The following is a 25,325-nucleotide window of genomic DNA, read 5'->3' on the forward strand; positions in this document are numbered from 1 at the left end:
CTGTTGTTACCCCATCAAACATGTAGTACAATTCTGATACAAACACAGCTCCTAAGATCCAGAGCCATCCAGAGTTGGTGGTGACATCTAGAACTTGAAAGCTGCGGATACACACAATCCCATCCCTCAGGGCCTCCTGGAATCAAAGAGAGCAGACGTGGATCATGTGGGCATCACAGACACCCTGCATCCACAACATGAGGCTGGCTGGGTACCAAGCTCACGCCTTTCTGATGTGGTGTTCAGCAGACAGGGTGCACTTCTGTTGGTCAGTGGTAAAGGTTAAGTAAGTCATTCATCTTTTGTGGTTCACACTACACCAAGGGCGCAGAAAACAGAGTGAGCTCTTGTTTTTACTTTATGTTCCACCTATAAGACTAAACTTCAAATGTGGCCTAATCAACCTGTGTTAAGAAGAGAACATAGGGCTTCCCTGGTGGTGCAGTGGTTGAGAGTCCGCCTGCCGATGCAGGGGACACAGGTTCGTGCCCCGGTCCAGGAAGATCCCACATGCCACGGAGCGGCTGGGCCCGTGAGCCATGGCCACTGAGCCTGCGCGTCTGGAGCCTGTGCTCCGCAACGGGAGAGGCCACAACAGTGAGAGGTCCGCGTACTGCAAAAAAAAAAAAAAAGAAGAGAACATAGAGAGTAAGAATGTGAGCTTTTGGACTCAGATTACATGGGTTCAAATCCCAGATCCACAACTATCGGTGAAGTTACCTAACCTTGTTGTGACTTGGTTTCCTCACAAATAAAATGGGGATAATAGTAATCCCTATTATTGTGAGTATTAAATGAGTTAGTACATACAAAACCCATAGTACATTACCTATCATATAGTAAGCACTTGATGAATGTTTGCTCTCATTATTATATCATCATGTTATTAAATAGCATGGTGATTAAGAACTGGGGTAGCGGGTTCTAGTCAGGCTCAGACACTTACTAACTGTGCAACCTGGTCAAGCTACCCAATGTGGCTAAGCCCTAATTTCATCAACTGTAAAATGACATTCATGCCAGTACCTTCCTCATCGGGTTGTTTTAACAATTAAATGAAATAGTTTATTTAAAGCAATTAATTCAGGGTCTGATGCAAAGTTATGGCCCAATAATTGTTAACTATCTTTATTATTATTTAAAGAAATGGGCTTGACTTTAGAACAAAAGTAAGATTTGAGAATGATTAAGGTTTCTTCCCCGAAGCACAAAATGACTCTTTTGCTGAGTCAAAGATCTAGGTACATAATTTCTTAAATTTTCTGCCTTAAGCCCATTTGATAAAACAGCATATAGCAAACTCCACTTGCAAAGGCAAAGGCCACAGAGAGGAATGAAAGCGGGGGCATTCCCTAGCAGCCCAGCCGCCGCCTGTCTCCAGGTGGGCAGCGTTTGATATGTCAAGCTTGGGAAAGACCCTGATCACACCTCAGTTCAGCCATCAGAAGCTGAGGGTCATAGCGATGCTGAATCCTGCTGGGGGTTCTCAGATGCACTTGAAATTGCCTCTCAGGGAGGAGGTCTTGGACATAGTCAGGGCTGTGGTTTCAGGGCCCCTGTCTCTGTAAACTATTTGAGTCACCCCAAATCAGTGTGTTTTTTCTGAAGGCCCAATCTCACGCAAAAAATAAGGAAAAAAACCCCCAAAACACCTGTCCCAAGCACGATCCCCCGGCTAGGCAGGTCCCCTGGCACCAGGGCCTGGTCACAGGACACAGGACACCCCTATAAGCTTCAGTCTATCCTGCCTGGATGGCATTGCCGGCCCCACCAGTCCCAGCCCTGGGGAAGAACTTGAACATGAGAAACTTTAGAAGACAGTATTCCAAAACACGGAGGGGTTTGGGGATGGGAGCGAGGCTTGCTAGGGGCAAAGGTCCCTGGGTCTAAGGTAACAAAAAGGAAAATAAAAGAAGGAAGCATGGGGTAGGATGGGAGGAAAGGGAAAAAGGCAAAAATGGGGAAAGGGTGTCCCACACAACCTCCCAGGCCTGCCCGGCACCCCCGTAATCCCAGGGGCGTCACCAGACTGGGGCTGAGGACAGCCCGTCTCACACACTTATTTCTTAAAATCTCTGTTAACATTTAAAATCTCTTCCAAATAGGTCGGGTTTTTTGTTTTTTGTTTTTTATTTATTTATTGGCTGCGTTTGGTCTTCGTTGCCGCGTGCGGGCTTTCTCTACTTGCGGCGAGCGGGGGCTACACTTTGTTGCAGTGCATGAGCTTCTCATTGCGGTGGCTTCTCTTGTTGCGGAGCACGGGCACTAGGCGCGCGGGCTTCAGTAGTTGTGGCATGTGGGCTCAGTAGTTGTGGCTCGTGGGCTCTAGAGTGCAGGCTTACCAGTTGTGGCACACAGGCTTAGATGCTCTGCAGCATGTGGGATCTTCCCAGACCAGAGCTCAAATCTGTATCCCCAGCATTGGCAAGCGGACTCTCAACCACTGCTCCACCAGGGAAGCCCCAAATAGGTTGTTTACCAAAGAGAACAACCAAGAAATCGGCAGCTAAGAGGCTTATCAGGAGGGAAAATGCAATAAAGATGAGTGTGTTATCTGAGATCAAGGAGGTGACTGAACAAGCTCCTTCCCGTCCCGTCCCGGGTGAGCCGGTGCCTGAGGATGCTAGCCAGGTGAGGGAGGTAGATCAGGATGGGCACAGAGAAGGCAAGGCTGCAGCAAATGAAGCCTAATGCCCCAGTCTGAGCGGAGCTGGGGGCTTCAGCCTCATCATATCTTGGGGCCCCTCAGATCTAGCTGCTCCTCTCTTTTTGAATCAATGGGACATTATTGAATAGAGAGTCTCTTCATCTGCAGGACACCAAGGAACAGACTTCAGAGGCTGCTGACAGCCCGCTGGCACCAGGTGGTGACAGTAAATGCATTCATGTTGGGTCTCTATGCCATTGATCTGCCAGTTCCCAGAACCTTGGGGTGGAAAGGAAATTTTGGCATCACCTAGTTCGGTGCCCCATCGTGTGATAGAATTCTCCCTACAATATCCCTGCCAAGATTCATCCAGCACAATCCCTCAACTGAAAGACAATTCACCTCCGCAAGGCGAGCCACTGTACGCTGGAACATCACACTCGGGAAATGGCCTTCTCCACCCTGGAAGGAAAGCTGCAGCCAGATCCCACTGGTTCTCAATCTGCTTCTGGGTCCATACCTAAGTAGTCCATCCTTCTCCACACTCAGGACTAGCCTCAGACATTTGAAAAATGCCATTATGGTGCATCTATCTATATAAGCTCCCAGAGCACGCACACACACACACACACACACACATGCACACAGAGTGTTTTCTTGAGACTGAATCTTGGCAAACCAAGACCCAAATTCTTTGTTCTTTGCATCTCATGATCTTGAGTCCCTTCACATCCTGATCTCTCTTTACTGGACGTGTCATAATTTCACAATGGCTCTACTCAAATGTGTGCCTAGAAGCGAGTGCAACACTCCTCCTATTTTTGTGTGTTTTGCTCTTCACCAGTGCACAGCAGAGCAGCATAGTCAGCTTCCTTGTCATAGACACTCGGCTTCTCTTCATGTAGCCCCGTGATGGGGAGATTGCGTCGGTTGTGTTCACTGCTCTACCCGCCCATCGCCCCCCCCCCCGAGAGATGAGTCCACTGTCTGGCACTGGGTGGACACTCAAGGAGTACTTGTTTAGTAAATGAATGACATTTTGAGAATACAGGCTCACTCTTTGTTGTTGGTTTTTTTTTTTTTTGCGGTACGCGGGCCTCTCACTGCTGTGGCCTCTCCCGTTGCAGAGCACAGGCTCCGGACGTGCAGGCTCAGCGGCCACGGCTCACGGGCCCAGCCGCTCCACGGCATGTGGGATCTTTCCGGACTGGGGGCACGAACCCGTGTTCCCTACATCGGCAGGCGGACTCTCAACCACTGCGCCACCAGGGAAGCCCCTTTGTTTTGTTTTTGTTGTAGTTGGTACTTGTTGTTGTTAACAGTCAGGAGGAACAGTTTTATTTCACGTATATTAAACCCCATCCAAGAAGACAATCAAATAGACAAATGGATAGACAGACAAGTCTGGAGCTTAGAAGAGAGGTCAGGGCTGGAGAGAGGTCATGGAGTCACCAACTCACAGAGAATGAAGCCACTTTACTGCATGAAACTGCCTAGGAATTTAACTAATCTGGGATTCTACCCTCTTTCCATGTGGCCTCCCAGAGCCAGCGACCAGTAAAACAGAGAATATGGGCCTCTCCTCTGTCCACCATACCCAACTTTCCTCTGTCAGGCCCGCTCACCTTCCCGCCATCCACCCTCACCATCCCCAGGAGGTCCCTGTCAGGTACTGAAGGGAAAACGTCTGCCCTCCTTGCCCGTGGGAACTCCAGAGGAAAGATCTGAATGCCATGCGCATTTCTGGGAGTGACAACGTGGTCAGTTTCCACCACTGCTAGAGAGAGTCAGCCCTTCCAACTCTAAAGCTGATTTCTTTCTCAGCACATGGCCGGAAACTTAGAGATCAACAAGGGAGGAAGGGGCATCTGTGTGCTTTCTTCTCACATCTACCTACCTAGGACAGGCACACAACACTGGAATCCTGGTGTCCCATGAAACACCATATCCCCAGGCAGACTCCCAGAGCCAGGAGTGCCCTCTAGTGGTCATAATAACACTGACGATTATGAGAATAACTAACACCATGAGCTAGTTAGCCAGTGATCAGAATAACTGACACTTACCAGGAGCATTTACCATGAGCCAGACCTAATAAAAATTACCCAGATTAATCCATTCACTGCTCATCCTAATCTTATGAAGTCCTACTATTCTACTGTTTTCCCCGTTTTACAAAGGAGAAATTGATCAAAGCAATCAGGTGATTTACTAAAAGTCACCAAGGGCGGAGGAGGTTGGCTGGTCTCCTCCTGGGCATCTATCACCTTCTAACTCCTAAAGAAAGACATAAGCCATCCTAGAACTTAAAGGGGAATTTAAATATCTATGTTTTTCATTTAAAAGTAAACACATTACATATTTTGGAAAAATTGGAAAGAAAAATAAATTGCCTATTATAAAAACCATATCAGCATTTTTAAAATGCTTTCTTTCAATCTTTTTTTTCTCCTTTTCATCTTTTGTTCACTTAATTATGAGCAAGGTATAATAGAAATTCTTCGTTGAAGAATATGTTTTTTTTTTTTTTTTTTCTTTTTTCTGCAGTACGTGGGCCTCTCACCGCTGCGGCCTCTCCCGTCGCAGAGCACAAGCTCCGGACGCGCAGGCTCAGCGGCCATGGCTCACTGTCCCAGCCGCTCCGCGGCATGTGGGATCCTCGCAGACTGGGGCACGAACCCGTGTCCGCTGCATTGGCAGGCGGACTCCCAACCACTGCGCCACCAGGGAAGCCCGAAGAATATGTTTTTAAACATTTATTTATTTGTTTGTTTGTTTGTTTGTTTATTGGCTGCGTTGGGTCTTCGTTTTTACATGCGGGATTTCTCTCTAGTTGCGGTGAGCAGGGGCTACTCTTCGTTGCAGTGTGCAGGCTTCTCATTGCGGTGGCTTCTCTTGTTGCGGAGCACAGGCTCTAGGCATGCAGGCTTCAGTAGTTGCAGCACGCAGCCTCAGTAGTTGCGGCACACAGGCTCAGTAGTTGTGGCTCGCAGGCTCTAGAGCACAAGCTCAGTAATTGTGGTGCACGGGCTTAGTTGCTCCGCAGCATGTGGGATCTTCCTGGACCAGGGATCAAACCCATGTCCCCTGCACTGGCAGGCAGATTCTTAACCACTGCACCACCAGGGAAGTCCCAAAAGGAGTGAATTTTTGTTTTTGTTTTTGTTTTTGGCCGTGCTGCAGAGCTTGCAGGATCTCAGCTCCCCAACAAGGCATGGAACCTGGGCCCCTGCAGTGAAAGTGCTGAGTCCTAACCACTGGACTTCCAGGGAATTCCCTGAAGAATATTCTTTAAGATTTTTTTTCCTTCAAGAATTTTCTGTTCTTAGATGTGATTTTCACATTTTTTAGTCAAAGCAACAGGTATTTACTTGGACATCCAGCAAGGGTCTGACCTAGAGCTCCTAGCCAGGAGTTCTGTAATACCCCAGCCTGCCCTGGGGCACTACCCAGAGAGCCAGGGTTGCTATGGAGACTGAGCATAGCATGAAACCTCAGGACAGGTCACAGGTTCAGTCGTCTGAACACACTGCCCTCATGGGAGGTGTCCCAGAGGGAACTCTGAGGACTGTAGCTGACTCACTTCTGTCAGCACAGAGGCTCAGACCATGGAGAGCCCCAGGACAGCCATCCACAGGACCTAGGATTCTTGGGGAGTTTTCCTCTGGCCACCATAGTGACATGGCTCTGTGGCAGCCCTCTCATGAATCTGTTCCATTTTTCTGCACTGATTCTTGAAAAGCGCCTTCCTCTCACCAGAAGCCTCTGTGCCTCTACCTTAGAACTAAGATACTCCCTACCAATGCAGTCCCTGTGGGGCCTCCGGAGTCAGACTCCCAACTTTGGCGCTTACTAGCTCCGTGACCTGGGTGCCAACTTAACCTCTCAGACCTGTCTCCTCATCTGGAAACTGAGGATAATAATTGTTCACACTCACAGAGTTGTCAGCAAAAGTAAATAGCCATTTAGTTGAGTACTGAGCACACAGAAAGACCTCAGTGTATGGTGGCTGTTGTTCTAGAAACCTTCTACAGAGAGCTAGTGAAGGAGGGTGTAGAGCAGCCGTCTGTGCCGTGGGCAGCTGGAGACCACATGTAAACAGCTAGTCACCCACCTGGCATGTCCAAATTCCCGCATCCTCTTAGTTCTGTGCAAGTGCCAGGGCAGCAGAGACACTGCCTGAGTTCTCTCTTGCTCCCCCTCACCTCTCTCCCCTCCTTCCTGTGCCATTTCCCAAGAATACAGACGGACCCTACCAGGGGTAATACTCAAATTATGTAAAGACTCAGACTGAAGCAATATGGTGCCAGCCATGGAGCTGAAACAGGGTCTTGGGAGCTCCCTGTTGTACCAGGTGTTACCACCGTGTTTCCTGGATTGTGGGGAGGTGAGGGGTCCTAGGAGAGGGGCCAGGGAAACTACAGCAATGGAGAGAATACTTAGCAGCCTCTGGGAAAGGGTTCTTTACCAGCTGATATGGAAATATCAGTTTACATTTTAACAACCGATATGGCCAAACCATCATGTACCAACTGATTTACCCCCAGGTGAGACCCTGGGAAGGTCATTGTGGGACACTCCTGAAGAACATAGAGACCAGAGACTGTGTTAAGACCATCTGGGGGCCCATGCCTTGTTGCAGAGTAAGTGAGTTGGGGAAAAGGACTTCACTGCCCAAGAGTCTACTCAAGTGCTACAACTCCCCTATTCATGTCATTCCTTACTGCATGCCTTGATGAAGCAATAGGACGAAGGGACCCAGAAGTTGGATGATCCTAAGTCAAACACCATTGTGAATTTCTGCAGTCGGGTGTCAGGGCTGACAACCCCAGAGACTGGGCCTGTAAGAAGAATACACCAAACTCATATTGCAGCCCAACACCAGCCCCTCACGCTCATTCAGTCTTTCATTCCACTAATACTCATTAAGTCCACGTCCTGTGGGCTGGGCATACGTCAGTGAGCAAGACCCATAGGGTATCTGCACTCGTGGAGCCAAACATAAAACTATAATACAGGGTGATAAGAGCTACAATAGGGAAAAGAGAGGGTGCTAAGGGAGCAAAGAAGTGCACCTAACGCAGAAGTCTCACTGCAGGAAGTAATGTCTAAGACAAGACCTGAGGTGGAGTGGAAGCTAGCCAGATGAAGAGGTGGGAGGAGCACGGAGCAGCATGTGCAAAGACCAGAGACTGGCTGAGCCATCAGTAGAACAAAACAGTTGACCTGGACTTCAATATAATCATGTTAATGTGTCAAGTTTGGGGTGCAATTAATTCTAACATGTGGACCTGGCTTCTTGCTTAACTAGAGAATGGTTTGGGAAGACTGTAACCCTCTAAATCTAAATTTCCAAACCAAAGGTGCAAGGTGGCAGGGACGCCAGGTTAGGGACAGTGTCGCAAGGGGCTAAGTACTGGACTTTGGTACTGCATAAACTCAGGTTCAAGTCCCAACTCTACTTCTGAGCTGGGTGACCTTAGCTAAGTTAATTCAACCTCTCTAGGTGGTAATTTCCACATCTGAAAATGGAGAGCAATGCTGGTATCTACTGTAATATTCAAATGAGATAGTATATGAAGTCCTCAGCATGCTGAATGGCATGCGGTTGACTCTTATTATTAAAATAGCTTTGTGAAATCCACCCCTAACCTAAACATCATTTTGTGCTCAAGAATCTCAAGTGCTTTTTAGAACAGAAATCCAACCTAATCCAAACATCACAGCTAATGGTTATTGAGAATTTACATAGGCTAGCCCAGTCCTACGTGCCTTACAAGGGGTTACTTTAATTAATCCTCATGAAAACCCAATAATGGAGGTGCTACTGTTTTCTGGGTTTCACAAATTAGGAAACCAAGGCAGAGAGGTTTAGTAACTTGCCTCAGATCATCTAAGGCTTCAAAAATCCACAACACTGACAATACCAAATGCTGGCAAGGATGTGGAGAAACAGGAACTCTCATTCATTGCTAGTGAGAATGCAAAATGTTATTGCTACTTTAGAAGACAGTTTGGTAGTTTGTGACAAAACTAAGCATTTTCTTCCCATGTAGTCCAGCAATCATGTTCCCTGACGTTTACTCAAACCTATATACACACAAAAACCTGCACACAGATATTTATAAATAACTGCCCAAACTTGGAAGTAACCAAGATGTCCTTCAGTAGGTGAATGGGTAAATTGTGGTATATCCAGACCATAGAGTATTAGTCGGCGCTAAAGAGAAATGAGCTATCAAGCCGTGACAAGGCATGGAAGAAACTTAACAGCATATTATTAAGTGAAAGAAGACAATCTGAAAAGGCTACATACTGCATGATTCCAACTACATGACATAAAAGGCAAAACTACGGAGACAATAAAAAGATCAGTGGTTGCCTATTATGTGAGAAGGAGAAATGAATAGGCAGAACTCAGAGGACTTTAGGGCAGTGAAACTATTCTGTAGGATGCTACAGCAGGAGATACATGTCATTATACATTGTCCAAACCCAAAGAATGTACAACACCAAGAGTGAACCCCAAATGGACTATGGACTTTGGGTGAGAATGATGTGTGAATGTGAGTTCATTGATTGTAACAAATATACACTGTGGTGTAGGATGTCCATAATGGGGGAGGTTGGGGGTGGCAGGGTAGATAAGAACTCTCTGTACTTTCTGCTCAACTTTTCTGTGAACCTAAAACAGCTCTTAAAAATACAGTGTATTGATTAGAAAACCAAATAAAACACAGGCTTCAAATCCAGGAGTTTGGCTCCACTGTGCACCCCTTTAACCACCGCATTATACCATCTCCCAACTTCTAACGGAAGGGAAACCCAACTTTTGATTGAAGTAAAAAAGAAAAAAATATGTGCATATAAAGTAAAACAGAGAGGTTTCTGGGTTTTGGAATATGCCTACTGTTCAGGTTGACAACCCTCCCTCATCCCTTCTAGAGGGCAGGCAAGGCTCCATAGCTGATGAACCCGACGGCTGCCTCCCGGGTAGTGTGTGACGAAGAGCACCTGACGTGTGGCGTGAGGCCAGCATCCCCAGCGCCCTTTGGTCTGGAAAACAGCTGTGAGTAATCTGAGGCACCCGGAGCAGAAAGTCTTATCAGCTGGCCTGTCCCAAAGCCGCTGGGAAGACTATCTGCTAGTGCAGCTATGCCTCCAACTGTCCTATTTTTAGAGAAAGGCATTCTTTTCGGGGCTGTTCTTTTGACAAAGGAGCAAGCCAGCTCTGTCCCAAGGTATAGCCGCTGAACAAGCCACTTCCACTGGTTTGCCTTAGGGCTCATTTTCTCCAGGTTTGTAGACCACCATCGAAAACTTTTAATCAAAGGACTTGTAAAATGCCAGCTCATTCCCCAGCTGAGAGAAGCCGGTGTGATACTGCTTTCTGCCCCAGGAAGGGAGGCATAAGACATTGTATATAAGGAGGACATAAGACTATTCAAACAATAGCATCTTGCCAACATTTCAAAGAATACCATTTAAGGCCGATAAAGGGACTTTTTTTTTTTTTTTTTTTTTTTTTTTTTTGCTGTAAGGAAGCAAATAACTGCTTGAGAGACCATAGGATTAATTTATGTTTCAATAATCATGGTGGGAGGAGTTGGGAGAGTAGATAGTGAACCAAAAGGATGTAGAGTTGGCCCCGTCAGGTTTAGGTTTTCCCAACACCAAACCAGGAAGCCAGGTAGGGCCCAGGAATTGAGAGAAACAGCCCCAGAGCTGGCTCAGGGCTCAGCTCACTTGGACATCTATTAGAACTCCTCGGAATAAATATAACCCAACAGCTAATAATAACATTAATAATAAGAGGATAATAATATTAACCCTTTTCAAGCATCTTCTGTGTGCAAAATACTTTAAACACATTATTGTATTGACTTTGGGACAATCCCATGCTGTAGGTGTTATTATTCCAGTTTTGCAGGTAAGTGAACTAAGGCTCAGATAATTTGTTTACCTTCTGCCCACTGAATGGTAGAGCTGATATGCAAACTCAAATTTTTCTGACTCCAAACCCTATACATCTTCTTTTCATTTGTCATGCTGGCCCCCCTTACTGTCTTGGAGGGGGTTACACAAAAGGAGACTGGGTCAAGCTCTTTGCCGTTTTAACTTAGTGTCCCAGAATTTAAACTGAAGCAAAAGCAACGACGTTTTTCTAAGCACAGTCCCCACTCCATTTACCCCACACTTCCCTGCATTTGCAGCTGAGTGATACATGTCTGATGACCCCAAAGTGATGCAGTGGGAAGTCCCTGCTGCCAAGCTTGATGGGGACCTTACGGACCACCTGGTCCAACCCTCTTGTCTCCAGATGAGGGAAAGAAGAGCAAGAAGTTCAACAACTTGCCCAAGGTCATAGAGTAATGCAAACACAGATCTGCAGAGTCCACGTCTGGAGCCCCTCCCGCAGTATCAACCCCATCCCATCAATACGATCCTAACTGACCAGGACTCAGACTAAGCCCTCCTGTCTCAAAGGCACCTGAGATGGAGCAATATTGAGCCCATGCCACTGTTCCTTCCAAAAGTAAATGGGAGAGGGAAATCCCTGGTGGTCCAGTGGTTAGGACTCCACACTTTCCCCACTGAGAGCTTCGGTTTGATCCCTGGTCGGGCCAAAAAAACACTTTTTTAATTAAAGAAAGAAACTCTCCAACAAGAGAAAAACACAGCCTCTGGGGAGTCCAGGTTGGTTTGTGGCCTTTCAGAGCCAGACGTCTCCAGATCCCCAATCTACTCACATAATCTAGTCTTGTAATCACATAACTGCTCTTCTGTCATTCTCTCCTATAAATAGACTTCCTGAGGGAAGCATCACAGATGTCTACAAGCAAAAACTTACGGCTGGTGGCCTTCCATGAACTCCTCCAAGGTCCCTGCTTCTCCAAGATGATGTCTGCTGGACTTAACTTGAATCAAAGAAATCCTGAAAAGGTAGAGAAGGAGGAGTGAGCTCATGGTGTCAGTCCCACCCTGTTTCAGTTCATCTCTTTCAACATCAACTCAGCAGTGTGTGGAGGATGGTAGGTGTCAGTCATGGAGAGACGATGTCACAGCCTCCAGCTGCGCCAAGCTTCCCTTAGCTCTCCATGCCATGATGACCTTAAAGACACCAGAGCCACCAGGACCAGTTTCATTGTCCTTGTTCAGTGGTTGCTTGCAATGCACCAGGCTTTTTGATAGCTCACTGGTTCCCAAAGTTATGAGCTTGTTCCATCGATTCTAGGAGGTTCTACGTTGGCAGTAGTTTTAACCATGTGGCTAGAGCTGACCACAAACTTGGGCAAATACTGACATGCCTTAAAGATGTGAGGTGGGGGCCTCCCTGGTGGCGCAAGTGGTTGAGAGTCCGCCTGCCGATGCAGGGGATACGGGTTCGTGCCCCGGTCTGGGAGGATCCCATATGCCGCAGAGCGGCTGGGCCCGTGAGCCATGGCCGCTGGGCCTGCGCGTCCGGAGCCTGCGCGTCCGGAGCCTGTGCTCCGCAGCGGGGGAGGCCACAACAGTGAGAGGCCCGCATACAGCAAAAAAAAAAAAAAAAAAAAAAGATGTGAGGTGGTATCAACCAAGTATTGATAAGGAAGTTTGCAGTGGGAGGGGGAAAAGTTGACATGTATTAAGCTTCCGTGTTCCAGGTATTTACTGTCATTTAATCCCCACCATGATATTAATATCTCCAGTTGATAAACATAGAAAGACTTTCAAAGAGATTCAGCAAGCTCCCCAAGGCCAGAAAGACAGGAAATGGTCAAACTAAAATTCCAAACCTAACTGCCAACCCACACACACCAGACGTCCCCATGGCAGGCAATGCTGGTTTCCTACCTAACCTCTCCTTTCTTCCTTGTTGACAGAATCCTGGTTGCATTGAGGCAGCAATGTGCCCAGCTCCAGATGGCCCCAGAGTTTAGTAGCATCTACCATCCTCTGAAATCACCTCTCCTGGACTGACGCTTGAGCTGCAGCTCAGAATCCGTTTCCTCAGAAACTATCTTACACACAATAGTCAGTAAGACTGCTATCACTGCATCACCAGCACACTTCTGTTCTATGGGTTAAGACAACCCTTAGAGATTAACCTGGGATACCACCATTTATAGCATAATTTCTACTGGAAAATGCATTAAAAGATCTATACACCTGCTATTCCCCTACCCCCCACTCCCCCAGAAAACAAAAAACAACTTCCAAGAGACTTCGTGATTCCTTTATAAGGTTTAAGTTAATTCAAATTTCACAGGTCCAAACCCAAAGCTGCTTTCCTATTATCAAACCTTTACTTATCAAGAAGATCTAGGAGTATCAAAAATGCCTAAGGATATTCCCGAAAATATAGTTAAACGGGGTATTTCTAGTCAATCTTACCTCTCTTTATTAAATTGAAAGAAAATCTTCCCTACAACTGAAAAAAAAATGTATTCTAGTCAAGAAGATGAAATACTAGCTGTTGTACCCATTTTCCAGTTACAGTGATGCATTTCCCTGCAAGAAAACTTCTGGCTTTAGGGTAACCCAGGGTAACCTTGGCACTATTGACATTTTGGGCCAGATAACTCTTTGCTGTGGGCGCTGTCCTATGCATTGGAGAATGTTTAGCAGGGTCCTTGGCCTCTACCTGTCAGATGCCAGGAGCACTCTCTCTCTCAGCTGTGACAACCAGAACTGTCTTCAGACATAGCCAACTGTCTCCTGAAGGGTAAGCCCACCACTAGTTAAAAACCACTAGCAAAGGCTGATAAACTAGAAGGACCTATTTACTCAAAGGGCTGCACTAAACCTTATAGAGCCAGGAAACATGCCAATGAAGTAAGAATGACTGAGCCATGTTTTGATAGCAAATCCTACTCCGTAAAGCAGGGGGCAGATGGTCACTGAAATGGCCTTCGGCTGTAATCACAAGTAAGGCCCGTTAGTTATCCAGGGCCGTCAAGAAACGCAGCTTCAGAGAGCGTATCCCTCATTGCTGGTTCCTAGGGATTGAGTCCCCTCAAGGTCCATCTTCCTGGCTTTGGTTCCTTTCACTCACACGCAGGCTATAAAAAGGCTGCCTTTCCTACTTCTGTTCATTTCCCCCTGGCTCTCCACCCGTGAGTCGTGAATCGAGTTGATGGAGCTCCTTCAGGGTTCGTGTTTCACTTCACTGCTCACTTCTGAAGCCTCCTTTCTCAGAATAATTGTCTTAGCTCAGCAATGCTACTGAACAGATTCCAGCAGTTCGACATTGAGTGAGAATATAATCAACTTCACAGAGTACTTTGGGAGACTACTCTGGAATCCAGCTGTGGGCAAGTCCACAGAGCAGGCACATTTCATAGTGGTAGGCTGAACTCTCAGGGGAAATCTTCGTCTCCATCCCAGCATTGTGCTCTAGGAAGGCACAAAATTGGAGTTTATCCTACAGGTTGCCAAGCAAATATGAGCTCCTTTCCAGGTTTTTCCAACCCTGTGTATATCTTGTTAACTATTCTCAATAAATTCTGAGTCTTTCTCAGAGCCACTCTCTTTTACCTCAGTGATCATCGATGGTAGGGAAAAAAAATCTATGGATTCATAAATATATTAAGTCACTGGCTACCAGCAATCTGAGTTTACACTATCAAACTGAGAGTAATACATTACTCATTCTTTCATTCAAATGCTCCAGGAAGGCAGGGAATTCTGTCCTTATTTGTTGAGTAAATTAATGCCCACTTCGTTTGAGGTGCTGTCGTTAGTGCTAAGAGTTCAACAGTGAATAGGATTGGCACAAGCCCTGCCTTCAGGCAGGTCTCCTGCAGCAAGAGAGCAAGAGAACTAAGAAGTAAATAAAACAATCACAAATTGTGGTAAGAGCTAAGTGGAGAGAAAGTGGGGAGTGGAAGCAGCCAGCTCACATAAGGTGGTCAAGGAGATCCTCTTTGAGGAAATGCCCATTAAGCTGAGACGTGAAGAACAGGAGCTGGCCTGAAAAGATTTTCAAGGGACCACACACACACACACACACACACACACACACCACATACATGCAAACCACATATATACATACACATATAAATACACATAGACACTTGCAGGGTGTATGTGTATTTATATGCACACATACACACACCTATATACACATGTGCAATACATTCATATATATATACCCACATAAATACACACACATGCAGATATGCACATATAAATACACATATACACAAATACACACACACAAACATACACCCTTTGGTTCAAGGGAACCTGCAGCCCTCACCCCAAATGTTATCTTTAAAAACCCTTCCCTGAAAGTTATCGGGGAGTTCGGGTCTTTTGAGCATGAACTGCCCATTCTCCTTGCTTGGTCCTGCAGTAAGCACTTACTTTCCTTCACCACAACTTGGTGTCAGTAGGTTGGCTTTGCTGCAGGGTGGGCAAGCGGACCAAAGTTCAGTTCAGTAACAAGGGCAGGACAAATCCAGATGGCAGATAAAATCCACTAGAAAGGGTTAAATGATTTTAACTCCCACAGGCGGAGCCTCAGTGGGAAGGGGTCTCTGGGACTGCCCTGCTGCTCTGTCAGTAAGAAGGACGGGATCCTTTCTGCCTTGGAAAGCAGCTTTCTGGGGAATCCTGGTGTTGAAATCCAGTGGAAGGAGAAGGGAGGGAGAACGGGGCTCCTGGAAAGGGGAACCATCTGCAGAGCAACAAGAACCACACAAGCAATGGGATGTTCAGATGTGCCTGGTATTCTCGGTCTGCGCTGCCCCTCAGGAAGTGTCCAAATGAGGTTTCCCATCTGCTTTGGGTCTTTACTGTGCAAATTGAGAAAATGCAATCTGGAGACAGCCCTCAAAAGGCTGCTGACAGCTGTTTGGGGGAGAGAAAGAATGGCTACAAAGAGAGGGAGGAGAAAGTGAGACAGGACAGCCTGCCAGGGAGTGGGAAGAGGAAAACGGTGGGGAGCTGGGGCAGGGTGGCCGCACCGTCTCCCGGAGCCCCTGGAACAGTAGGGAGGCAGTGCTCGGGAGAGCGCCTCGGTGGGAGATGGAGAAGGGAAGGGCAGGCAGAGGGAGTCTTAAGAAGAAATGCTGGGCATCGTGAAAGTGATCTGTCCTCTGTCAGTTTCCCAAGTGACTATGATAAAGATTTAAATTGGGTTTCATTATTTGGGGATGCTGTATGACTTTTTTTTTTTTGATGCAACACCACATGAAAACAGGGTCCCAGGTTACCTTGGCTTTATTGTGTAAGCATACAATTGCCTCTCATCAAATACTTAGTCTATCCATTCTGGTAATTCACATACACTTACCAAGTACCAACTGTGTGTTTGTCCAGTTCTAGATGCTGGGCAAACATTCCCAGAAGTCTTCCAAAACCCCAGCTCTACTTCAGCCGACAGGGGGTCGCTAAGCCACGCACTCACTCAGGTTGTAGGCATCTTGTAGGCAGAGCACACATTTGCAGCTCACTCACTCTTCAATAAGCCCAGCACAGTGTCTTAAGAAAGCACAGCAGGGCCTCCCTGGTGGCGCAGTGGTTAAGAGTCCGCCTGCCGATGCAGGGGATACGGGTTCGTGCCCCGGTCTGGGAGGATCCCATATGCCGCGGAGCGGCTGGGCCCGTGAGCCATGGCCGCTGGGCCTGCGCGTCCGGAGCCTGTGCTCCGCAACGGGAGAGGCCACAACAGTGATAGGCCCGCATACCGCAAAAAGAAAAAAAAAAAAAAAAAAGAAAGCACAGCAATAATACCTGTTCATGGTTAGTAAGTCAGATGCTGTGCTAATTACTTTAAGTACATTATCTCATTTAATCCTCGCAGTAACTCAATGAGGTGGAGCCCAAGATGATTCCCATTTTACAGATGAGGAGCCCAAGGCACAGAAACTTTGTCCAAAGCCCCCAAACTAATAAATACCAAAGTCCAGGTTCAAACTGTACAAGGTCTCTTTAATGCCAAAACCTTTTTGCTTTTAATACTAAACTCTACTGCCATCTCATAAACCATAATAAGATAGTAAAAGTCAGAATTAATCATAAATCTAAATTATAGCTTATAGTAATATGAAATTTTTTCTTTTTTCAAGTATATAACAGAACCAGGCTAACAAAATGCTACCTAGTAGGAGTCCTGTTTTGATAGATTGCTTTCATTTCATTTCAATAAACATTTATTAGTAACTGATGGAAATAATTCTTACCCATTAATGTTTAATTCACATACCATTTTCCCCAAGTAGTATTGTCATCTGCTGATACAGCTGTCACACTGAATGTTCCTGGATTCCTTTGAAGGCCTTAAGATTATAATCCTTCCATTCAGTCTTTTAACATTACACAATTGTTTAGGAAACTAGCCATGTTCCAGCTCTGGGAAATCCACATATATTCCATATTAATTAAGTCTGCTTTAATAAACTGCTCCAATAGTCCTGTAGATATAAGAAGAAAAATTAACTGTGCAAGGTCAGACAGCCACGGGAGGGTCGGAGTAAAACTACAGGCTAGTTGTGATGGGTATCTGTGATTCTTTTTGGCTGTCAGTATACAACTCACCTTCCTGTGTTTGGGGAATTTCTCACCTTAGGAATCTTGGTGGTAGAAAAAGGCCACCCCCCCATCACAGAATCCAAAACCTCAACCTTAGCCTCCCTTAGGTTAGGATGAGCATGTGGCCAGTGAGATCTCTCCAACAGATTCAACTGCCAGTGATGCAAAGAAGCAGGGCCTATGAAAAATCCTTTCGGGGGGTCAGGGGGAACGTGGCTACATCCAGGTTTAGGGGCAGTGTTCAGCACCAGGGAGTCAAAGGGAGAAGCAGAGGGGCTGAGCCCAGGGGTGCCAGTTCTGCACTGAGTTAGGACATGATCCTGGCTGCAGCATCCAAGCCAGGTTCCTCAGGGCACCTAGGGAGTCTGTGAGCACCCTAACACCTTGTCATAAATTCCTGTTCACTGTATCATCCAAAGATTTTTTTTATTGCATTGCAATTAAGAACCCTAATACTAGAACTGAACCTGGAATCATCCAAAGACCCAACATCACTTAGTTCTAGACAAAATTTTTGCGCAGACACCTCAGTAGAGGAGTCTGGAGTCAAAACCAACAGGTGCCCATGGTCAGACAGGAGTCTAGGCTTGGTTTCAGGCATGAGGAGGATGAGCTTGCTTCTGGATCACTCTTCTTGAAGGCCCAGGACTCTGGCAGTGGACACCCTTCTCAGCATCCGGCACCATGGTCCCCATGAATTCTAACAAAGGAAAAGCCAGCTGTACCTCAAAGCTAATTACTGGAACACAATTCACTTTATGTTTTCTGTTTTCAAGAGTTTTCTGGATGTCTCTTGCAACACGGATTGTCTTTTCATTGGGATGTGTACGTCTGTGCACGAGAGTGTGTTATCCTTTTGATACAGGCTGTTCTTCTAGGGGCCACTTTGCTAATTTTATACCAGCTTATCATGGGGGCTGAATCCAGTAGAGTGTAGTGAAGATCAGCCATATTCTTCCTACCTTTTCTCTCACACACACTCCTTGTGTATTCCTACCCCAAGCCCCGGAGAGCAGCTTGGGCAGATCCTACAGCTTTCTTGACACTTTCAGATAGTTAAACGTTTAGTCAAGCCTACCTCAACATTTTAACATCTCATACAATTTCAAACTTCTTTCTGCCCAGCTGAGGCCTGGCCTGTGGCTTGAGGACCGACAAAGAGAAAGGAGTTGGCACTGGAGGTAGGAGACACAGTCTTTCCTTTTACTCCCTAGGCTCCACCTCCTCCTCTCCTCCCCCTCCCCTCCCCCTAGATCCCCTGGGGGTTGGGTCCTGCAGGAGAGAGAGGTGATTTCCTTCACTCCAGATGCACAGTTTTAGTTCTCCTTTGGCGGAAACTTGCCTTCTGTCATGGCAGATATTCAAATGCTGGCTGGTTCCTGGAGGTTCTTTTGGGACCCTCCACCCTCCCCTGGCACAGCAATGCACCCTCCTGCCAGCGGCTCACAGAACTCTGGGAAACACTTAGGTTTACCAGTTTGTTAAAGAATATGATAAAGGATATAGATGAATAATCAGATGAAAAGAAACATTGGGCGAGGTCTGGAAGGGTCCTGAGCACAGGACCCTCCGTCCCCGTGGCATTGGGGTGTGTTATCCTCCCAGTGTGGATGTGTTCACCCACTTGGAAGCTCCCGAAGCCCCCTAGTACTGGGATTTTATGAGACTTCCCTCACGTAGGCATGAACCATCATTAACTCTATTTCCAGCCCCTGTGCCTTCTCTGGAGGATGGCGGAGTGGGAATGAACATTCCAAGATTCTAATCATGACTTGGTCTTTCCGGTGACCAGCCCCTATCCAGAAGCCACCCGGGAGCCCACCCAGAGTTGCTCATTAGAACGAACATGATCCTAGTGTTCTTATCACTTAGGAATTTACAAGGGTTTTAGGAGCCCTGTGTCTGGATGGGTTCAAAGACCAAATATTAGAACAAGAGATGCTCCTAGTGGTCTTATCACACAGGAAATCACAAGGGTTTTAGGAGCTCTGTACCAGGAAACAGGGGTAGAAACCAATATATATATTTTCTATTATCTCACAAGTGCCTACATTTTAGGGTTGTAAGAAATAAGTGAGCTAATAATACTGTAAGCAGAACACAAGTGTTAGAGTTAACTCTGAAAATACTGTAGTAAAATTAGTTAAGAATTTCTTCTGCTCTCTCCATCGTTTTTGTTTCTTGATTTCTTTTACTCTGCTTATTTCAATCTCCATCTCTCACGTAGGCGGCTTGTCTCGTGTGGTTATCCTTAGCTACCTGCTCATATTTAGGGGCTGGCATTAAAGTGCTGAGTGGAAGTGTGTGTGAGGGTAGTTTGTCAACAGGTGTGGCCTAACTCCACTCTGATAAAACTGTATACTCGGTGAGATCAGGATCCTATCTATCTTGTTAGCCACCAGATTCCCTGCATCTAGAACACAACAGGTGCTCAATAAATATTTGATGTTATTCTTAAACCTCTCTAAGCCTCAGTTTTCTCATCTGAAAATTGAGGATAAAAAATATTTACCTGGCAGGAGTTCTGAGAAGAGACAGTATATGTAAAGCACCAGTTCAGTGCTTAGCACTTAGTTATAAATAATAATGGGTGGCAATCATTATTATTATCATCATTTCTAGGGACATCAGGGCAGCAGCTGCATGACCATTTGTGGTCACCACTGACCATGCTAAATATAGAGCCAAAGTACAGTACCTGTTGAGAGGCTAGTTATTACAGTACAAATCAGCAAAGCAAGGAGAGGGCTTAAGATAATAGCCCTTGACATTCAATGTTTAGAAAGTCCAAGGACACTGGCTTTAGTCATGACTGAGAAGAAAGAAGGTGGGTAGTGATGCTGCATTGCCAAATAGCTCTGTAGAATGGCTATTCACATGGAATGCTCCTGTATTGCTCTGTTCAGTCTACTATAAGCAATTTAGCAGTAAAGGCACTGGAGGAGGTTAAATGGTATACCAAGCCTTCCCCCCCAACCTGGCACTCTATCCAGACAGCAGGCAGGCTGCTAGAAATGGAAACAACCCATTTCTTCTGGAAATGGAAGCAATCCGTTTCTTTTGGAATAGTTTTTGAAAGTAATATATGTATATAGTTAAAAAAAAAAGTCAAACAATACAGAGGGTGTAAATGGAGGAGTCAGTATTCCTATCACCCCCAAACCTTCAGGCAGATTCCCCAGAGATAATCACTGTTTTGCCTTACAGATACTTTTAGGCATATGCAAGAATATATGCATATTTTTTCCCAGATGGGATGGTAAAAAAAAAGAGTTCTGAAACTTGTCTTTTTGCCCTTCATTTATCCTGAACATCTTTGCACATCAGTATATAAAGATTTATCTCCTTATTTTTACTCTGAGTTAACTGCTCTATTCATTAAGATAAGTTAAGAGATAAGCCCCCAGATCTCCACGGCTTAACACAACTGAAGTTTCTCATTTACCTAAATCCAATTGGTGGTAGTGAGTCCGTGTGGGAGGGGAGGTGTTCTGACCCTAGCACTTATTCAGAGATCCAGGATACCCAGGACTTCAACATATGACTTCCACATACTTGGTGGCTTCTAAGGTCACCCTGGGTATTAGATGGGGAAAGAGAGTGGAGGAAGGTGAGGTTTGTTTTAAATGAACCAGGCGTAGAAATGTTTTACCACTTCTGCTCACATTCCATTGGCCAGAATTAGCCTGACTGCCCTAGACTAGTACTAGGAAATGTCCCAGATGGACAGCTTCTTCCCACAGTAACTCAGCTCTATGGAAGGAAGCTCAAGCCTTTGAGGGGCAGTGAGCCACATCCCAGACACATTGTAGGAATACACCCTCATTTATTTAAGCTTTAGAAGGCTGGTTTTCCTCTTCTCTTTCTTCTGTTTTTCTACTTGTCTTTTGTCAAAGGCAAATTTTTTTAAGTGTAGAAAACTACTAACTGGTAAGAATGAAGAAATAAGAAAACGGACACTTGCGGAGCGTATACACTCGTTCAGATCTGGTGGTGTTAGGGGGGACACTACCAACGAAAAGCCTTTAGAGCATACACATGTTTGACCCAGTAACACTTCTAAGGATATTTCCGAAAGAAATTAGTGGATAACTGCTCCCACTGTCTGTACATGGATATTTATAATAGCGACACGTTGTAAGCAACCTAGATGCCCAACAACAGAGACCTATTTAAATTACAGTGCATCCATATAATGGAATGCTTTGCAGGTGTTTAAAATAATTGCATGGATATCTGCAAACATAAAAATATGTCCATATGTTCTGATAAAAAATAAGACTCCTAAACAGTGTATTTTTTTTAAACAAATTGATTATGTGTAGCAAAAGGCTGGAGGACATCTGTTAAATAAAATGTTTACAGTGTTTATCCCTGGTGGGTGTGACTATGGTTGTTCTCACTTTCTTCTTTTCCACCTTTATGTAATGTCTCAACGTTTTATCATTAGAAAAAACAGTGAAGCTATTTTCCATTTGAAACAAACAAACAAAAAATGTAGATAAAGGACTGGGGCTTAGGCGACTGAAAGCAAGTATGTGAGACCCCGCCTCCAGGACCCTGCCTGTCACCCAACACTCAAGTCGCTATCAGGAGCACTTCTCTCTGTTGTAGTGACTGGCTTCTGTCACGCAATCCCCAGGTTATAAAGAGAGGGGAGGACAGGCCTCAGGGCAGAAGCAGCAGCCCCAGGGTCGGCAGGCTGCGGCTTGCCATGGGGAACACCATCAGGGCCCTCGCGGCCTTCATCCCGGCTGACCGCTGCCAGAACTACATGGTTAGAGACCTCCGGGAGATGCCGCTGGACAAGACGGTGGATCTGAGCGGGAACCTGCTCCGCCGCTTCCCAGTGCATGTGTGCTCCTTCCAGCAGCTGGCCAAGCTCTACCTGAGTGACAATCGCCTCAACAGCCTGCCTCCGGAGCTGGGGCAGCTGCAAAATCTGCAGATCCTGGCCCTGGATTTCAACAACTTCAAGGCTCTGCCCCAGGTGGTATGTACCTTGAAACAGCTCTGCATCCTCTACCTGGGCAACAACAAACTCTGCGACCTCCCCGGTGAGCTGAGCCTGCTCCAGAATCTCCAGACCCTGTGGGTCGAGGCCAATTACCTCACCCAGCTGCCAGATGTGGTGTGTGAGCTGAGTCTCCTTAAGACTCTGCATGCTGGCTCCAACGCCCTGCGTCTGCTGCCAGGCCGGCTCCGGCGCCTCCGGGAGCTGAGGACCATCTGGCTCTCAGGCAACCTGCTGACAGACTTCCCCGCTGTGCTGCTTCACATGCCTTCCCTGGAGGTGATCGATGTGGACTGGAACAGCATCCGCTACTTCCCCAGCCTGGCGCACCTGTCAAGCCTGAAGCTGGTCATCTATGACCACAATCCTTGCAGGAATGCACCCAAGGTGGCCAAAGGGGTGCGTCGTGTGGGAAGATGGGCGGAGGAGACCCCAGAGCCTGACCCCAGAAAAGCCAGGCGCTATTCACTGGCCAGGCAGGAAAGCCAGGAGGCACAGGTGCCTGCCCTGCCTCCTCCACTTCCGCCTACCAACTCCTGAGAAGCTTCAGGTGTAGGTCAATGCCAAGGACCCAACTCCAGCATCTTCTGGAGACCTCTCCATTAGAATGCAAAGGACTGCTCCGGGACAGGTGGGGCGGTTCTGCCAGTGGAAAATGGAGTAGAGTCAGATGAAATGCCTACCTCACACCAAGAAGAAAATACTCAATCAAGGCCAGCATCTCTCCCAGAGGGAACTGTGTGCTATAGGTAGCATGACAACTTCTTGCAAGAAAATCAGCCTCTCCGAGCAGGTATTTTGAAACACTGAAGAGCAAGAAAGGCTGGGACCCTTTGGCCTCCTCCAGTCTCCAGGAGTGGCTGGTCATGAGGCCAATGAGCCCCTCAAATAAGGTATTTGTTACAGAGCTCATCTAAAAGTTCAGGGGGCCTGTCTCCAGCCCTTTGCAGGATGTATTTTCTTACTATGAATGACCATAAATGGTAAGAAGACATTACCGATTCAGGTCACTTAAAAATGACATGTCTACCTAGTCAGTCCGATTCAGACTCTTCGTTGTTGCAAAGGCTCAAGATGAAGATGTTCCCTTGAAATTTAGTGGCTGCTGAGAAGACACCCCTGCTGGGAATGCCTCCTGGTGGAATCCAGCTGCCACTTTAAAACTCGACAGTGGTTCATGCTGATTTCACTCATTTTCCTCGAAAGATCTGAGCAAAGGTCTGCTCCCACCTGTAGACTATCACTGGCAATGCTGAAAGTCATCTAGGAAACAGAACCTCTCCTTGGCAGTGCGGTCGCATCAACATCAAGCCTCGCTGTGACTGGCTGCCTCTGTGGAGCAGAGCCCTCCTGTCTACTCACGTCATGAACCAGAATTGAGTTGAACCTCTTGCCATGCAGGGACCACATTTCCAGAATCCTATTAGGTTAAAAGTTGTAGGTGAGAAATCTGTTCGCTTGCAACAAGCATTTGGAAATTGGAATTGCAGGTTGTGGCATATATAGGAAGTGTCTGCCTCTTCAGCCTCAGTATCTCTGCCCTTGCTCTGATTTGTTTTGATTTCAGCAGATAAAATCTTTCGATGGTCAGTGTGTAAACCTAGGTATTCAGGCCGCTATTTCTCTGAAGTTTGTTAATCATGACCTTTTCTTCTCCCCATGAATACATCAATTTTAAACAAACTGCTGTCAGTGGGTAGTTTAATAACACAATCCTTTATGTTCTTGAACCCTTTTCAGTAGTCAAGGACACAGAAGTGTCATCTTAACTAAAATGTACTGAATTTAGCTATTAAAAAGTACTTTTGCCATAAAAGCATCTTAACCCAGCAAAGTTTGGTTCTAAAATGACATTATACAGCAGACTATTTTCATGTTTTCCTACCACAATTATTTCTTGCTAAACCAGAGGAAGAAAGTTTCATGGTTTCACATAATCTCTTCCTGTCACCACCTCCCAGTCTGTAGAGTATCTACAACCCATTCATCAGACTGCCAAAGGGTCCTTTTAATCACTAAATTGTCAAATACTTAACTCCTTTAATAATGAGTCCAGATTTCTATCAGACAGCTAGGATTTAGTCTATTTACTCATTCCTAATCACTGCAATTACACTATACTCAGTTGATACTAGAAACTTTCTGCCAACAAGACTGCCTTCTAGGCTGTATCATAGCTCATCCTTCACAATGGCTATGATTTTCTTTTGACCCTCTCTTCCCCCTCCTACGATTAAGGGGCCCACCTTTTCCAAGGAAGCCATAAGCTGTAGCCAATGACCTATAGAATTTTCATCTAATGAGCTAACTAGTCTGAAACAGGTATCAAATTATAAACATTGTGACACATAAACTGTTTTGTTCTAAAATAATCAATACACAACAAATAAACACTTCTTAAATAACATGGTTAAGTGTTCACCACGAATTTTGCTGTCCAAGTTTTCACTATAGGATTTCAATTTTATAAATTGACTATGTAAATGCATATTTACATTTCCATAACCCTCTGATGTTTTCTTGAAATTCTAACATAATTATAAACTTAAAAAGGGAAAAACGGGGCTTCCCTGGTGGCGCAGTGGTTGAGAGTCCTCCCGTCAATGCGGGGACACAGGTTCGTGCCCCGGTCCGGGAGGATCCCGCATGCCGCGGAGCGGCTGGGCCCGTGAGCCATGGCCGCGGGGCCTGCGCGTCCGGAGCCTGTGCTCCGCAGCGGGGGAGGCCACAGCAGCGAGAGGCCCGCGTACCGCAAAAAAAAAAAATAAAATAATAAATTAATTTTTAAAAAAAGGGAAAAATGCTGAAGCACCAAAAGTTAACTTTTTTACTTTTTTTTTTTTGGTGCACTGCACGACCTGCGAAAATCTTAGTTCCCCGACCAGGGATTAACCCGGGCCATAGCAGTGATAGCACCGAGTCTTAACCACTGGACCACCAGGGAATCTCCAACATTTTTACTTTTAAAAGTCCTGAAACCCAAAGTGCATCAGAGGAAAATCTCTTCCATAAGTTTATGTTGGATTTTAGCTTCCACAAATATGAATGATGCCAGGGATTCCCTGGTGGCGCAGTGGTTGAGAATCTGCCTGCCAATGCAGGGGTCACGGGTTCGAGCCCTGGTCTGGGAGGATCCCACATGCCGCG

At 46.1% G+C, this 25,325-nt stretch overlaps 1 protein-coding gene across 1 annotated transcript; it reads left to right on the top strand.

The window, feature by feature from the left end:
* Positions 1 to 21,878: 21,878 nt before the first annotated feature.
* LRRC10 (leucine rich repeat containing 10) lies at positions 21,879 to 22,718 on the top strand. Its single transcript, XM_060113962.1, has one exon. It carries the CDS (start codon positions 21,879 to 21,881, stop codon positions 22,716 to 22,718), a length of 840 nt encoding a protein of 279 aa, XP_059969945.1.
* The last annotated feature ends 2,607 nt before the right edge of the window (positions 22,719 to 25,325 follow it).

The sequence above is a fragment of the Mesoplodon densirostris genome, chromosome 11 (genome assembly GCF_025265405.1).
Source record: "Mesoplodon densirostris isolate mMesDen1 chromosome 11, mMesDen1 primary haplotype, whole genome shotgun sequence".
Classification (NCBI taxonomy): domain Eukaryota; kingdom Metazoa; phylum Chordata; class Mammalia; order Artiodactyla; family Ziphiidae; genus Mesoplodon; species Mesoplodon densirostris.